This window comes from Triturus cristatus, chromosome 3_1, assembly GCF_964204655.1.
Source record: "Triturus cristatus chromosome 3_1, aTriCri1.1, whole genome shotgun sequence".
Classification (NCBI taxonomy): Eukaryota; Metazoa; Chordata; class Amphibia; order Caudata; family Salamandridae; genus Triturus; species Triturus cristatus.
In genome coordinates this window covers 1,061,191,540-1,061,209,196 of record NC_140583.1, presented here as the reverse complement: position 1 = coordinate 1,061,209,196, position 17,657 = coordinate 1,061,191,540, and the positions used below count along the sequence as shown (strand labels likewise).

Sequence of the window (17,657 nt, the reverse complement as noted above, 5' to 3'; positions counted from 1 at the left end):
GAAACACCCTTACCTCTAACTCTGGTATTGTTTCCTCTATAGAAGCCACAGCAGTAGTCCTTAGAGTATGGTCCCTGACTTTGCTGCTGTTGTTGGAAGCCTCAGAAAAGGTGGATTTTGAGGCTTCACAGTATCCTGATCGACAAAAAAACCCGCTGGTAGCAGGTGTTTGAAGTGCCCCCACAGCTTTGCCAGATCAGCACCTTTTTACAATTTTCTAATGTGGAATCTTCCTGAGGACCAAACAGATGTTCCTTATCATAGGGCATGTTTAAGAGAGTTTGTTGAACCTCTGGCTTAAACCCTGAGATTTGAAGCCAAGCGTGTCGAAGTAAAATACTAGTATTTACTCCTCTGGCAGTGTAAATGCAGCATCTAATGCACACCGTATGGAAGTGTTAAATGATAATTTTACTTCCAGATACTAACTGCTGACCAAGTTTTTTATGTTCCTCTAGGAGATATTGAAGTAGATCTTTCATTTCGTCCCAGTGGGCGCGGTCATTGCGTGCTAGGAGAGCTTGCAAGTTGGCAATATGTCAGTGGTTGTCAGCCTGAGCTTCAACTGTTTTCCCCGCAGCATGTATCCTTTTACTCTCTTTTTCGGTAGGCGTATTGTCTCCAGTGGGCTGAGAGTTGGCACGCTTGTATGCTGTGGTATTAACTAGGGAGTCTGGTGGTGACTGTCCTCTAATGTACATTACGAAGACAGAGAAAAGAAACCGCAGAATCAAACCGAAACGGAGTTGAAACATAAAGCGGAGGCACACACATCCGAACCAGATGGCGGAGAAAAAACAATTTAACAATGGAGTCAATGCCATGCCCATTACCACCGAGAGGCGGAATGACTCTAACTTGTGACTCGAAAGACTTCTTAAAAAAATAAAAAACAACTTGCACAACTCTGGACCCAACACTAGGTGGCAGGAGCATGTAGAACATGTGCATCTACAGCCACACACTCCATCCAACAGATCGTTACCACCCTGGACATAACCTTTTCAATAAATGGCATTATAGACTGGTAATAGATAGATATGGGGGAAGTTAAGCAACCTGACATTTATGATAATTAATAATAATTTTAGTGATCTCTCATGCACAAGCAAAATCACCATTTCAAATAGATGTACTGTGTAATCTACACGAATACTTTTGGCATCTAATTGAAAAAAACTCTTAAGTAAGGGGCACTTATCCTGGCAGATTATCCCAGGAAACTTCTAGATACATTTTAAAATCCAATGTCACGTTGACACTTAAAGGAAAATGCTACTTACCAGTATGCATCTGTTCTTGGCATATAGCGCTGCAGAGTTGTATACTTTTGCATATATCGCCATCTAGTGTTGGGCTCGGATTTTTGCACCTTGTTTTTGTCTTCGAAGAAGTCTTTGTAGTCACGAGGCTGGTGACTCCTCCTTCGGTCGACAGTGCGCATGGGCATCGACTCCATCCTTTGGAATTATTCTTTTAAGTCCTTCCATAAAAGCCTTGATAGCAGGAACTCGAAACAAAGACAAGTGGTGTCTGTTTTGTAGATAGGCCGCTATGGCAGTTAGATGTAACCTAATAGATGTATATCCTAGGTTACATTGTTGTAGATGCAAGCGGTAACAGATGATGTTTTCAATGGAAGCATCTAGTGGGTTGATTTTGTTGTGTGTGCAGTAAATGACTAATCGTTTCCATTTTGCTGTATAGCATGCCCTGGTGGTAGGACAGCAGGGTGTGAGTCGGGTGAGGTGATAGAGGGCAGTAGGGAGAGACAGAAACAGACAGAGACAGATAGAGACAGACAGAGACAGATAGAGACCGACTGACAGACAGACAGAGACCGACTGACAGACAGACAGAGACCGACTGACAGACAGACAGAGACCGACTGACAGACAGACAGAGACCGACTGACAGACAGACAGAGACCGACTGACAGACAGACAGAGACCGACTGACAGACAGACAGAGACCGACTGACAGACAGACAGAGACCGACTGACAGACAGACAGAGACCGACTGACAGACAGACAGAGACCGACTGACAGACAGAGACCGACTGACAGACAGAGAGGGGCAGAGACAGAGAGGGGCAGAGACAGAGAGGGGCAGAGACAGAGAGGGGCAGAGACAGAGAGGGGCAGAGACAGAGAGGGGCAGAGACAGAGAGGGGCAGAGACAGAGAGGGGCAGAGACAGAGAGGGGCAGAGACAGAGAGGGGCAGAGACAGAGAGGGGCAGAGACAGAGAGGGGCAGAGACAGAGAGGGGCAGAGACAGAGAGGGGCAGAGACAGATCGGGGCAGAGACAGATCGGGGCAGAGACAGAGAGGGGCAGAGACAGAGAGGGGCAGAGACAGAGAGGGGCAGAGACAGATCGGGGCAGAGACAGATCGGGGCAGACAGAGCTAGATAGAGGCAGAGACAGGGACAGACTGACAGAGACAGATAGCGGCAGAGACGGATAGAGGTAGAGACACAGAGAGACAGCGATAGAGACAGAGAGAGAGAGAGACCAAGATAGAGGCAGGGACAGATGGAGGCAGAGACAGCTAGATGCAGACACAGACAGAGACAGAGACAGACAGACAGACAGACAGGGACAGACAGAGACATAGAGACAGAGACAGGGACGGGGCAGACAGATGCAGACAGGGACGGGGCAGACAGATAGAGGCAGAGACAGACAGAGACGGAAAGGGAGAGGGAGGGAGACATATAGAGACAGGGGCAGACAGAGCTAGAGAGAGGCAGAGACAGGGACAGAGAGACAGATAGAGGCAGACAGAGACAGGGACAGACAGAGGCAGAGACAGGGATGAGGCAGACAGAGACAGAAAGGGAGACAGAGGGAGGGAGACAGAGACAGGGACAAACAGACAGCGACAGATAGAGGCAGAGACAGGGACAGACAGATAGAGGCAGAGACAGGGACAGACAGATAGAGGCAGAGAGATGGAGCGGGAGACAGGGAGGGAGAGGGAGACAGAGGGAGACAGAGGGAGAGACAGAGGGAGAGACAGAGGGAGAGACAGAGGGAGAGACAGAGTGAGAGACAGAGTGAGAGACAGAGTGAGAGACAGAGTGAGAGACAGAGTGAGAGACAGAGTGAGAGACAGAGTGAGAGACAGAGACAGAGGGTGAGAGACAGAGGGGGAGACAGACAGAGGGAGGGAGAGGGAGACAGACAGAGGGAGGGAGAGGGAGACAGACAGAGGGAGGGAGAGGGAGACAGACAGAGGGAGAGAGACAGACAGAGGGAGAGAGACAGACAGAGGGAGAGAGACAGACAGAGGGAGAGGGACAGACAGAGGGAGAGAGACAGACAGAGGGAGAGGGACAGACAGAGGGAGAGGGACAGACAGAGGGAGACAGAGTGAGAGAGAGAGAGAGAGATAGAGAGAGAGAGATGTGTATGCCGGGTCCGGTGGCTCAGTGGACGAAGGCGTCCGCTGCAGGGGCCTGTGTTCCACCTCATGGTCACAGTTTTTATTTTGTTGCTCTAGCCCCCCCCCCCCTCCCCCAATGACCCCGCCCCCACGGTGCGGCCCTCGGCCACAAACCACACTGTAAATTTGGACCCCGAGAGAAAGTTTGTGAGTACCCATGCTCTAGTAGAAGATGACTGCAGGGCTCCCATAGACTTGGCAGTCTCTGCGTCCTTTTTAGGTCTCGCTGAGTCAGCGCGCATGCGCTACTCGGAGAGACTTTAGTAGGTGAGTTTTCAAAGTGCTGTTCATCTTTCCTAAAGATGTGTCCACTGCAGGGCCAAAGAGATGCTCATGGTCAAAGGGTTGATTAAGGATACTGTTTTGCACTTCTTGTTTAAAGCCAGATATCCTGAGCCAGGCATGTCAGCGTAGTAAAACACTAGTATTTACTGCGCAGGATGCGGTGTCTGCTGCGTCCAGCGCGCACTTGATGGATGTGTTTGTGATTAGTTTGCCTTTCTGTATGAGGTAATTGGCTTTGTCCTTATATTGTTAAGGTAGGTGTTGAATGAGCTTTTCCAGCTCATCATAGTGAGTCCGGTCGTATCTTGCCAAGAGGGCTTGTGTGTTGGCTATCTTCCAGTGGTTTGCAGCTTGAGACGCCATACGTTTGCCTGATGCGTCTATTAATTTAGATTCCTTGTCAAGAGGTGGGGTGTCACCTGATCCCTGAAAAATTGCCTTTTTGCGTGCATTAGCTACGACCAGGGAAACTAAAGGAAGTTTACCCTTGATGTATATGGGGTCAGTGGGCGCTGCCTTGTATTTCCTATCTTTTCTGGGGTTAAGAACCCGAGCCCTAACCGGGTCTTTGAACACCTCTGGGGTGTGTTTGAGAAGACCTTTCAACATTGGCAGGACAGGAGATGATTTTTGTGCCTGGTCAAAAGTTTCTAAAAGGAAATCCTCCTCTACAGGGTCTGAGTGTAGATGGACTCCATGATATGTTGCGACCTTATCTGTTAGTTGGGCGAAATCCACATTGTCATCTGGCGGGGATGGTTTTGAGGGGTAAAGATCCGGGTCATTGTGTAAATCAGGATTGGTATTATAGTCATGAAATGGATCTGGGTCCTGTGGTGGATCATCAGTATCATCAATATCTAATGGGATTATATAGTCATCTCCTTGCCCCTCCCCATGTGCATTGTCACTATCCTCTGGTTGTGATAGTGGGAAAGTATGTTCTGGAGAATGTACTGGAGAAACCATTACATTTGGATTAATTGGTGGAGGGGGTGAAGGAGGTGGTGAAGTATTCGTGCCCATAATTATTTTCTTTGGAGGAACCAGTGAATGTTGCAAATGTTCTGGTTTCTTCTTTGTAGGTGCTGTAGTAACCATATGACCAGCCTTTGGATGGATAAATATGGTTGTCTGTTTTGTATCCGGGAGTAAAACTTCATCGGATCCGATAGCCTTCTTTGTTGTTGAAGCTTTCTCTTTAGAAACAGGCTTTGGCTGTTTAGCAACAGTGCCCAGTTTAGAAGCTTTCCCTGGGTCCGAAACCTTCAGTGCAGATTGTTTCGGCTCTAGAGGTTTTTGTTTGGGAGGTTTAGTTGTGGAAGGCTTGTCCTTCGATGGTTTCGGTGTCGAAGCCTTATCTGGTTGCTTTGGTGCCGAAGAGTCCTTTGACGGTTTCGGTGCTGAATGTTTTTCCGGTGCCGACGGAGGGGGGGGGGGGGGCGCGGCATATCGGAAGGCTTAGTTTTCGGTGCCGAGGGTGTTTTTTCGGGACCGAGTGGCTGGCTCGAGTCAGAGCCGGAAGGCTTGTCTTTGTCTTTCGTAGCCGGGCCTGGGGGCGGGGCGTCCAAACTTTTTGTTCGGTGTGGACCTGGGCCCTGAGGCAAAGGTGTTACCGGAGTCTTTGGTATGGGCTTGAGTGGGGCAGGGGTCTTGGTACTCACGTCCCGTTGAGCTGGGGTGACGTACTCTTCGGCGTCGGAGTCATCTGCTTCGGAGACCGAGACCTGTTCTGGTTCCGGAAGGCTGTCGGGGCCTGGATGGAAGATGTCCGGAATGGAGCTGGTGCCTCGGGACATCTCGTGGCATCGAGTCAGACGATCACAAATGGTCTTCTTGAACTTGAAATATAGACAAGCCTAACAGTTGTCCTCTCGATATTCGGGAGAGAGGCACAGACTACAAACGGAGTGGAGGTCCGAGTGTGGGAATTTAGCACCACACTGGGGACATTTCTTAAAGGAAGTCTGTTCCATCTACGTCCGTCGATACCGGCCCGAGTAGGCCCAGTGGCCCGCGTCGAAGTTTCTCAAGTTTTCCGAAAGTTTTCGTCGAGTGTGCGCGTCGAAGGGTACGCGATCAAGACAATACTGTAGGTTAATAGTGATTGCGCGTCGAAAAGGAAGGGGCTTGATAACAACACCGACCGGGAGCGCAGCAAGTCACATCCGAACCCGATGATGGAAATAAACAATCTAAGGATGGAGTCGATGCCCATGTGCACTGTCGACCGAAGGAGGAGTCACCAGCCTCGTGACTACAAAGACTTCTTTGAAGAAAAAAAAGAAGGTGCAAACATCCGAGCCCAACACCAGATGGCGATCTATGCAAAAGTATACAATCTGCAGCTCATATGCCTCGAACATACTGTATCTGGATAAAATGAAGGAGGGGCTACATTCAGCAACACATCGATCCTGACTAGTGTCACTCTTAATATAGTGATAACTTCTTTGTTACATTCCTCAACCCAGAAGCAACATTTTTTTCTACAATATAAGCCATTTATATTGAGTGGCCAGGCCTGGAAGACCTTTGGCTATCTTTTTACATTTTTAGCACAATCACTGCTTGAAAAACCCCAAAACACCTCTTCGTAAATGTCCTGAAAATCCATCACTGTTTGTTGCTGCACTTTTAAGGCAATTTAAAAAAAATATAAAATATTAGGAGAATGTTCCTTTTGTTTTGTCATGGTCCAGCACTGGATGGGACATGCTCTTTATATATCAGTCATGGGCATTGTGTCAACCCAGACCCTATACTTCGATCCCCACTGTATGCACTATTGCTACCCAAATGAATGCTTTGCCATCCTCAACCAGACTTCCCCAATTACAAAACACAGACAAAAATGCTACCATGATACTTACTGCACCAACATTCTTGCCTCTTTGTCCTGGGCGGATGAGTGTCCCAAGTAAACACCCAGCCATCAAATGCCAGACTTGAGTATGCACTCACCATTCTGCTGCAAGGCTGTTCCCTTCTGCTGAAGATCCTCCAGTGTAAATTTACCATTTTACGACTGAGGTGCATGCACTCATCAAACCCCCCCCCCCATGCAGGACCGCAAGAGCATACTAACACTTCTGCCAGAGTTTACAGAGTGCAATCACCTTTATACTGAAGGCCACTAAGTCTATACTTATTCCTTCTACCGCAGGGCCACAGATATGTAGTCGCCTTTTACCTGCAAGGCCTTGGTCGTGCACTCATTCTCTTGGTGAATGCCTATGAGCACATACACACCCCACCAATCAAGGCTATCAGTGCCCATTCATTCTCCTGATGCATGAACACAAGCACCACCTGCCTGCAGATGCAAGTCAGCAAAGCACACCAACCTTTTTGTTGTAGGGCCAGCTGACGCTTGGTTTCAATGTCTTGCAAGGTTGTTGCTAAGTTCCGCGGCAGGCTTCCGGTCCCATTCTGGGACAGTAGAGGACTCTGAGAGGGGGAAAAGGAGCCGAAAGTGAGATGAAGCTTAGGGTGGCCTTGTGCCCTGCACAGCGATTCCTGCCTCCCCACCACCATCTTCCCATTTCAACATACTTTTGGGGAAGCACTACGCCCCAGAGTGGATACTGTGAAGTGAGAAGAGGCAGGGGAGATGTTCTTCATGCGCGGCAGGGTCCCACCACCACCGCAGTCACTGTCCAGCTTGGAGCGATAGACCTGTGGTGAAAGGAGAGTGCGGATCAGTGTATGACCTACCCGCCTCTTGTTCCCCTGCCCACTTGGGACTCTTGTTCCACAGCTTTATGTCCTGTGTATCAGGGTGATGGACTCATTTTCAACCAATAAACAAAAGACTTCTGGCCAGGTAGCAGGCTGAGTAAGGTCTCAACCCAAAATTTGCACTAGACAGGTAAGCATCTCACATAACTATCCTAGTGATAAATAGTGATTAGAGAATCACATTCACGCAACAGATCCACATGCTACATCACCTGCACACAATATAGCAATGCTCTCACCTAGGAGAGACACCAGAAAGGAAACCACAAGTATGATGACAATGGTATGTGTGTGGCAACCACATGATTTATAAGTAATCAGGACATATCCTTAGCAGTTCTAGCACTTCATTAAAAAAATGACATTACTTCATTTTAATCATTAGCCAGTCACATCACTGCACGGCAAGCAGTGACCAATCATATCAATTTCTTTGAAGCGTGCACAAATAATTTTTTTTAATGTTTGAGTTTTTTTGGCACTGTCTTTCGCATCAACATTCCAAAGACTCGCAAATGCCTTAATTAATTCTCCAAGCACTGGCCAATGAGATCATAACACGTCAAGCACTGGCCAGTCACATCAGTCCTTTTCTATAAATGATCGTTCATATCATATGACTTCAAACCCTGGCTATTCACATCACTCTGCTTTTCAAACCCTTCATTTGGGAGGATCCCGGTTCTTCACAGTTCAAACCCCAAGACACCAATAAAATAAATATTTTTTAAAGCTCCTATCTATTGATTTGTACTCTGCTGTAGCAGGACATTGCTACACCTTTAGGTGATTATGACCCACCCTTTGTAAGGCTACTGGTTTTGACATGTGTAGATTTCTAACAGGAGGCCAGTCCTTTCCCTAGCCTTAACTGCACACCTGCATCATCATCATCACCGGTAAGTCACAGGAGGGTGGGGCAAACAGTGCAGCGATAAGCGATTTCTCCTGGTAGAGGCACGCAGAACGAAGAGGGAAGAACGAGCTGGCAGTGCAGATTACCAAGAGGTGCAAGTTACCTGCTGTGGCTTGCGAGAGGATAGAGATTTAGCAGGAAGAGGAGGAGGAGATGAGCGCAGAGGGGGAGAGGAGGAGACCTCAAAGCCAGCGGTGATCTCCTGGTACCACTTCTCTAAGTCAAGGGCTGGTGTCTGTGGTGTGCACGCGCGAGGCTGCGTCTCCATCTGAAGAAAGAGTGATCATGAGACAGACATAACAGAAAATGGCTAACAAAGAGGGTAGAAGCGGTGAAGTGACAGAAAAAGAAGAGATGAAGACATTCAAAATAGAGATGGAAAATGAAAATAAATCATGCCAAGTACCAAAAAGATACAAAACAAGAATGCCTGAAACTCTGGAACATCCCTACAGCGTGTTGTCAGAGATCGGATACATTTAACTCATGTCATAAAACATGGATTGCAACAATTTGTCTGTTGAAGCAAAGAGGACTCCTTGCCTCTCTGTTAGTGGAGCACAAGCAGAAAACCCACAAAACTGTTAATATGTTCTGATATGAGGGCCTCTCCTTCATTAAACAAATAACATATGTCCAACAAATATTAGGACGGCATAAACCCATTCCCCCAATGGAGACTCATCCAAGTAGTTTTTGAGGTGGTTGCATCAAAGGCTAGCTGATATACCTGAGATTTTGCACAGACAGATTAGCTGATTCTTTCAACCTTTTCACAAGAGGGTGGCCATTCTTGAGAAGGCAAAACCAAAGAGTAATGGGGCAGGTGGACCAGGGTGGTATTATCACAAACAAAGATAAAAGGGGGTTGCAGACGTCTGCCCCACACTGGCATATATCAAAACGTTTGATGTGGGCACACAGAAAGGTGTTATGAGCTCATGGAAGAGTCAAACTGGCACACAAAATGTGTAGCAGTGATACACTAAGAGGTTAAAGGAGACCATGGAAGCCTCACACAGGCACACAGGCGGCCACTTGTTAGTGCACTCAAATGTTAAATGGGATCATAGAAACTTCACATTGGCCCACAAGTGGGCTATTTTGGTGATGGAAGCAAACACAAGGAGATGATGGTCGGAGCGCTGAAACTTTTCAGACACTCACACCAAGTCACAGATCTGGGTTGAATCCATCATCGTTCTTTAGCTCACTTAGCCACCCCAGTTCAGGCACAGCTATATGCAAATCAGTCTTGACCCTGTGCCTCATGGGAACAGTCCAGCCCGAACTGCCAAGCCAGGTCTTCCCTGGACCAGAAACAAGCATCCCGAGTCCGGTTTCAGGCTAACATCCCTCATCGGCCACGCTACCTTGAATCCAGTGGCAAAGTAAGCAAGGGACCCACCTCTGGGCATACCCTACCAACTTAGGGTGAACAAAGCAAACACAAGGAGATGATTGACGGAGCGCTGACACTTTTCAGACACCCACCCCCAGTCACAGATCTGGGTTGAATCCATCATCGTTCTTTAGCTTGGTGATGGCACAAACAACGTTTAAAGGAGAACATGAAAGAATCACACATCTGCTACTTTGGTGGTAGAATTCATCCAACTACATGGAATGGCAGAAACCTCACTGCAAGAAACCCTTACCTAAATCTGAAACTAGGACAAACTCATGTAGTGATATTGCCATGTTAATGTGGCCGTTCTGATGTGGTACAAGTCTGTGTGGATGGTTTTAAGAGAATGATCATGCAGAAAAGCAAACCAAAAAACACCCATCACACATGAACCACAAACCTCACTGGAGATGGAAGCAGAGGAGACAGGTTGGTCAGTAAAGAGGCAGCCTGCAGGTGGAACAGTTTTGAAGGCAGAGCCGGGACAAGGGTGGGACAATGGCACAGATGAAGGGAAAGGGCCTACATCTGCTCTTAAGTTTCCCAACATCTCTTTGAGCTGATCAACTGTAACATACTGCAGCAGCAGAACAAAGTAACCAGCAGGGAAGAAAATGCAAAAAAAAGTTAGCAGGGGCAAGAAAACAACAGAATAAATAAGAAGTAACAGCATGGTTGAAAGTAAAGAAGAAAACAATAGGACCTCTGTATTGATTACACAGCAATAGCTTCGTAATCAGTCGGCCTGTCCTGATGAAGGTTCACAGACTAGCACAATAGCACCCTCTGTTTAAATGTATGCCCTTTATGATGCCAAGCAAACCATAAACGTAACACATTATACAGCTTTGTCTCCCAACAGCCTGCATGGACTGCCACAAGGTGCAGTTATCCTTTGCTCCCTGTGGCTGTAATGAGCACATGATGCCCCAACCCAGAGAAAATTAGGAAGAACTTAAAGCTAGTGAGAAAAGAAAAGATTTCAAGTAGACTCTAGGCCTATCTAGAACAAACGTGTACTGTCCCAGAATGGGGTGCCTGACAGAAGTATGCCCACTCCACAAGGGGACTCAACAACAGAAGCACCTTTTAAAAAGGTAGTCAGAGGTTGGAGACATTGCCCTTAAAATCAAAAAGTCCAAACAGCAACTAGACGGCCACAAAAAGAAACTGGCAGATTAGGTAAGCCTGGGATCAGCAAGGAAAGGAAAAATGGTAATCATTCTTCTGCTGTGCAAGCGCCACTGTGCTATAGAGCCCCATTTCCACTTCTGCAAATGTGGAACACAAACAGAACTCATGACTCCAAACTAATTTTGTGTCAAATGCAAGTGTGTAAATACTGAAAGGTTTACATTCTCATTAGTGAGAAGGGCAAGATGATGTACAAGAATTTTCATCTGTGTGACACCAATATTTAATCCAGATTAAATCATGTCAAATAACTACATGACATGATAGTCAACTTGGAAAACAAAGTTAGTGTGACCAGGCCCAGCATACAAAGGGGCATTTTAAAACACCATTGTAGCCAAGAACAGCCGGAGCGAAGGAGTTGGAGAAGTTAAAAATCACATTTCTTTGCGTTTTAGAAAAGAGGGCAAGTTAGGAAAGACCCCCTAAAAGTAGTTCAGACCAGAGTAGTGAACACTCAGCTTGCAGCGTTCTTTATTGTATATTTGATGCCTTATAACATGGGAGTTCTCAAGACCTCTCCTTAAGAAGAAGGAAAAAAAACTAACGGCTACTCACAAATGGGGTGGAATCTATTGTCACCCTCACATCATTGATTTCACTAATGGTGAGGTTCCACTGTTATCTCCAAGTTAATGTAAGGTTCTGTCTCTTGGGCACTCTTGACAGAAGGTCAGTGGCTGTTCCAAAGTACCATTAACAGGTAGATAATAGCCTGTAGTTTCTGCCTGACTTTAAATTGCCTAAAAACGTGACACCAGGGCGAGCTGGGTTCAGTGCTGTCCAGCACCAGGGACCAGTCAGCAGAAGAAGAAGAGATGGATAGAAAACTGGACACCCAGTGAACAGCAATGCTCACAGATCCATGCAAGGGATGTATAACAGAAACACTTATGTTCCCTACTTTGTGGAAGTCAGGTTTCTAGTTACTTGTGCTCCAGTGTCCAGCATTCACTTTACATTCTGCTAATCCACACAGAGCTTCCTATTCTATTGCACTTTTTTGGGGTCACACAGCAATATTTGTGTGATAGAACAAGTGCTTTGATGCTTTACCAGTCGTACTTTAGACTCCGAAAGAGAGATTATACTTTTGGTTTTCTACCGACAGGAAATCGACTGGGGGCATTTGAAACATTTGACACAATGCGTCATCTGGTCCCTAGGCCAACTTAATTAGTGGCCATACCAATGATACGATTCTTCAAAAATGTTCAAGCTTCTTTGTGGGTGCATTTAAAAAGTTCTTCTTAGCAATGTCACCTCTCAATCTGCCTATCTAATACTGACTACTCACGCATGGCGCACCATCCCAGGGATACCTACGGTCTACCATTTTACAATTGCAACTGCCCGTTTCTCTGCTCTTTTTGTATCCAATATTTCTCACCCTCCTTTTGCCATCGTATATCAAGGCTGCTTTATAGGTCTTTTCATTGGTCTATGTGAGAAAGTGGCTCTGTATATACTGTTCCCAAATAGGTACAGTGTGTACAGAGTCCACAGTCCCCAGAGGTTTGGCAGAGGCTAAAGTTAGATATAACCTTACTCTCTAAAGTGGTAGCTTGGTCGAGCAGTAAGGCAGTATCAGAGGACAGTGTAAAGCATTTGTTGTACAGACTCGGTCAGCAAAATGATTTCACCCACTCAATAACTGAACTCTAGGCCAATGGTTTATGTAAAAAATATATGTTTGTTTTATTTTAGAACCAAAATTAGGTATTAAAATATACTTTCTCAGAACGAGAGGCTTTAGGGAAATACGTTTGCAATATGCAATTGGCTTTTGTAAATACTGTATACAGGTTGTTGCAATAGGCAACACAATTTCAAACACAATAATGCATTGAGTTCAATGGAAGTTTTAAGTTATTTGCAATAGATTACTTTCAGGATTACTTTTGTAATTCCAGGACTGGATCCTAGATTTTGTCCTGGGACAGTTCTTAGAAACAAGTGATAAAAGTCGACTTAGTTACTGTTGTGATTTTTAGGCAATATTTTGCTATTTTAAAAGTTGACACTTAGAAAATATTTCATAGAAAAACAGTCAATGATTCCCCATGGGAGAAAATTCAAGTTGCAGGTAAGTATGTTCTCGTTACTTTTGTAATCCAGTACTGGGTTCCTAGATTCAGTACTGGGACCTCTATCTAAAACAGGTAAGTAATTACGTTTTCACAGTTGGTACGATTTTTAAAGAATATTTAAAGTTTGCAAAAATCGACACTTAGAAGAAATTTCACAGAAAAGCAGTCAATGATTTCCTATGGAAGAAAATTGGGTTACTGGTAAGTACGGTTGTGAATATTTTTCAGGGTCAGTGCTGGACACCAAGATCCAGCACTGGGATTTCTCCTAATAGCAGGTGAGTATTTTCGTTTTCGTTACTCGGTTGATTTTTGGTGAATATTTTAAGTTTTAGAAACTCCACACTTAGAAGAAATTTCAGAAGAAACCAGTCAATGTTACCCTATGGAGGAAAATTGGGTTATTGGCTTTTGGGTAAGTACTCGACTGGAAGAGTTGAGGTTCTGGGCACAGACTCAGGGGTCTCCCAGGGTCAGGTAAGAACAGTTGTTACACCCTCAGCGGTACAGGGGCAGCCGGGCGCAGAGTGAGTTAGGCCCAATGTTATCCTATGGGAGGCAGGGGGGCTTTGGTTGGTGGCTGCTGACTAGCAGGCCACGCTGCGGTGGGAGCTGGGCTCCTGGTCACTTGCTCAGGGCAAATGGGGAAGTAGATAGGTGTAGAGGTTACACTGCCAGGGCCACTCGGGCGGCTGGGTGCAGGGTGCTTTTGAGCCTTCGGGCGCTCAATGGGTTTCAATGGAAAAGCTCCTGGTTGAAAAAAGGCTGCAAGCTCGGGGACGAAGATTCTTAAGGTGCCACCACCACTTCGAGAGGTAAGCTGGGTAGTTGGAGGATAGGTAGGTACCCAGGAATTGGGCACAGGGGACCGCAGGGCGCCGGGTGCAGGGGTGCCTTTTGGTGTCGGGAAATCTTACCCTCTGTTGATCGCGGTTGGGGGGGGTACATGGTTCTGAGGCTCCAGGCGTCGTCAGGAGCGTCGAGGTGAGTCCTTGGGTGCCAGATTCGGGGTCACAGTTGCAGGGGGCACGTCCTCGGGGTCTATGTTCACTGCGGCACAGGCCAGGCTTGGCGGGTGCAGAGTGTGCAGGGTTAGCGTTTCCGGGCTGATGCCAGGGATTAGAGATAGGTTTTGAGCAGAGCCTCTGCTCATGGGAGTCCCAGGTGCTCAGAGCCAAAAGGTAGCCAGGTCCTCCGGAGTTTGTGAGGTTGCTGGCCACAAGAGGTGCCGGGATGGAGCAGGAGCAGGTTCGAGGGTCAACAGGCCGGTAGGGCTGGGGCCAAAGCAGTTGGTGTCTTCCTCTTCTTAGCAGCTGCACAGCAGGTCTTCTTTCTTCATGCTCTTCTTAGTTTTTCGGAATCTGGAATCTAAGGAAGGAAGGTTCAGGGTGCCCCTAAATACTAGATTTAGGAGCGTTATAGGTAGGTAAAGGGCAGGGACCAATGGGTCCCTGCCCTGGGGTGGGTACACCCCCTATCCTGCCACTCTCCTGTGGGAGGGGGGCAGTAGCCTAGTCCGGATTGGGCAGGGCCTCCCATCTTCAAGATGGCGAGCGCCCGGAGATGTGCTTCACCTCGCCTCCCCCACCTGAGGGGTGGGGTTGGCAGGCTGGCACATCCCTTGTCCTTATTTGGGGTTTCCGGCCAGGCTTCCCGCCAGAGTGGGGGTAGCAAGTGGCCTGGGGAAGCTCACAGAGGCGGCATGCCTTTGAAGCTTCCCCCTGTCCATCCTGGGGAGGAGACCTAGCACCTCGCCAAGGATGTGCATTGTTGCAGGCCCAGGAGAGCGGGGGCTCTCCTACCCAGCAACATGTCTGCTGTGTGGCAGCCTAGGCAGCCTCCCAGACCAGACGTGGATTGTAGGTTAGGTTTCAGGGGGCATCTCTAAGATGCCCTCTGGGGTGCTTGGTACATTAAATCCCACACTGGCATCAGTGCGGGTTTAATGTGCTGAGAAATTTGATACCAAACTTCTCAGTCTTCAGTGTTGCCATTATGGTGCTGTGGAGTTCGTGTTTGACAAGCTCCCAGCACCATGTACTCTTAAATGGCAGCACTGCACTTACAGGGCCCAGGAATGGACCTGGGTACTGTCGGGGCACAGGGCTCATGCTCCTGTGCCCACACCACTGGCATAGGGCACCCAGCTGGAGGGGTGGCTGATGTATGCCACGGCAGTGTAGGTTGTGGGCATGGCACACAGGGATGTGTGCCATGTCGACTCTCTGTTTTGTCCTGTATCCAGACACTCAGCCTGCCAGGGCAGTGTGTGTGTGTCAGGGTACAGGGCCTCTAAGGGTGACACAATGAGCACTGCAGCCCTTAGAGGCCTTCCCTGGTCACAAGGCCCTGGGTACCTAGGGTACCATTTACCAGGGGCTGACATGTGGCCAGTGCTTGCCAATTTGGGTTTGAGGTTTTTAGGGAAGGAACATAGGCCCTGGGCCCAAAGTACATTCAGCAATTCAGAAAAAAGTGGGGGCATACCATGCAAGAAAAATGGCACTTACTCACAGTCTATTTTTCCACTACCTCAATGAAATGCGGAATTGAATGGCCTAATCATTAACCAGCCTAACTCCTTCAACACCGAAGTGATTTTGATTGGCATTCGGGAGACAAGTATTTGGCAAAACTTCAGAATACACCTCCATGCTTCCTATTATGAAGTTCTAATTTTTTCCACAACTGATTAAAAACACTTTAGATCCAGTCATTGGAGAATCACCTCTGAGGCGGTCAGGGCCTTAGAATGTTGTTGCTTTCTCGCTGGAACAGATGCCAGGCAGTAAGAACATTGGGCATCTCTGTAGTGAAACACTGAATAAACCTTTACAGTGGTTATGAAGTTTTTTGTGTTTTTTTTAAATGACACCCCTGGTTACAAAGAAAGCGGAATTGGCCTGTGGCCATTCCAGGGCGCAGCAGGTTTTTCATGCCCAGAGGCACTGACCACCTATTCATGGTTGAGGTGTATTTAAATTTGGGTGCCTGATCTTTAGGGTCCTTGTTGGGACTTGGGTCCTGTCCTCCTTTCTTGCAGAATAAAATACATTTATGTAATCCTTTTTCGAATGTTACAGTCTGAAGACTTACATTTAGTAAGGCTCCCCGAAGTGAAATTTTCTTACAGTATGAAATTGGCTCTTTATGTGATAAAACAAAAATCTGATATACTGTGAAAAGAATCCAGGGGTTCCCTTATGAGTGGACAGGGGCTTGCTATGCAATCCTAAATAGCTGTATTAGGGGGTAGTGCAGTCGAGTAACCTAAGGCTTAATACAAAGGACAGCAAGACATGCAACATACGCACAATGATTAATAAATGACAACACGACTAAAGAAGAAGAGCCAGACCAATTTAGAACAAGCATTGGCATAGCCAATAGGTCTCGCCTTTGGGGCCTTATAAGTATTTAGTTATGCAGCACAATATCCTTGGTGCAAACACATCAACGGTTGCATGGCTAAACACTTATAATGTCCCAAAGGCGAGACCTATTGGCTATGCTTTTTTGTAAAATTGACCCATACTGCGCCTTTACTTTAAAGGCGGCCGCGCCCCTTTCTTTAGACGAGGCTCGTCTAAAGAAAGGGGCGTGGTCTCTATTAACGTGAAAGCACGGCATGGGGCGCTTGTAAACAAAAAATATTTGCAATGAAATAGGTATCGCATTTGCGAGAATTTATGCTATTGTCATTTACAACAAATATCTCAAACTCTCGTAAATTCGAGACCTATTGCATTGCAAATGCTTGTTTCATAAGAGCTACTTACATAGCTGGAATGCGTGGCATCAAGGTAATATTAGTAACGATATTTTTTGAAGGGCTTCTTCTGTGTGATATTTAACAATTGGGGTAAACGCTCGATAAATGGATTTTCTCTCCTTGCGTCTCAGTATGCTGTGCATGGGGTAACTGATCACAAGGTGGCGCTATTCTCCCAAGTATGGTCGTAGGACTGTGCGCATCTAGAGAATTACTTCAATTAACTTGATAAACCAGTCTTTCATATATTTACGTATTGCATAGATGACAAAACTTCCAATCTGGGAAGTGGGAGATTTCGGGGGAATGTATTTAGCCAATACCTTGTACTGAAGCAAAGTCAATTTCAGGTCATGTTTGTTGGTTCACATTCGTGAGTCTCCCGTCGGAATCGGGTCCATTGGCATGCATTGTATTGGGGTGCAAATAACTCAACTGTTTTTTAAAAGTGTTCATGCTGCAGCATTTTCATCGCAGACAATGTATAAATTAACAAGTAATGAACTCTTTGGTGTTCTAGTCACCGTGACTAATGATTTTAACTGTTCTCTCCCACAATCAACCGCGTGCAGACGGTGAATCTGTCGAATATCTTGGTCTAACGAAAATACTGGAAATGTCTACATCCTCGGATGCTCGCATCCCTGATGTATGTAGTTTTTGTTGCCTGTAGAGTGTGATACAGCGAAGCGGGCACGCAGGTGAACGTTTTTTCTATGGCGGGATAGCGTCCCTTTTTGCGTGTTTTGATGGGAGTGGTGGTTTTTTGTTTGGGTGAGTGGGTGTGTTTTTTGCAATTACTT

General features: G+C 46.7%; 1 protein-coding gene across 18 annotated transcripts in view; it reads right to left on the bottom strand.

The window, feature by feature from the left end:
• Positions 1–17,657, bottom strand: part of PHLDB1 (pleckstrin homology like domain family B member 1) — a 390,210-nt gene that overhangs the window by 61,737 nt on the left and 310,816 nt on the right. For 11 of the 18 annotated variants that reach the window (XM_085645850.1, XM_085645851.1, XM_085645853.1 and 8 more), the window contains 4 exons: positions 10,199–10,375; positions 8,494–8,658; positions 7,289–7,411; positions 7,081–7,183 (listed from right to left, as the gene is read on the bottom strand). In XM_085645850.1, coding sequence (XP_085501976.1) covers positions 7,081–7,183; positions 7,289–7,411; positions 8,494–8,658; positions 10,199–10,375 — 568 coding nt within the window. The remainder of the gene's footprint in view (positions 1–7,080; positions 7,184–7,288; positions 7,412–8,493; positions 8,659–10,198; positions 10,376–17,657) is intronic. The other 7 variants (XM_085645861.1, XM_085645863.1, XM_085645864.1 and 4 more) reach the window with 2 other exon arrangements.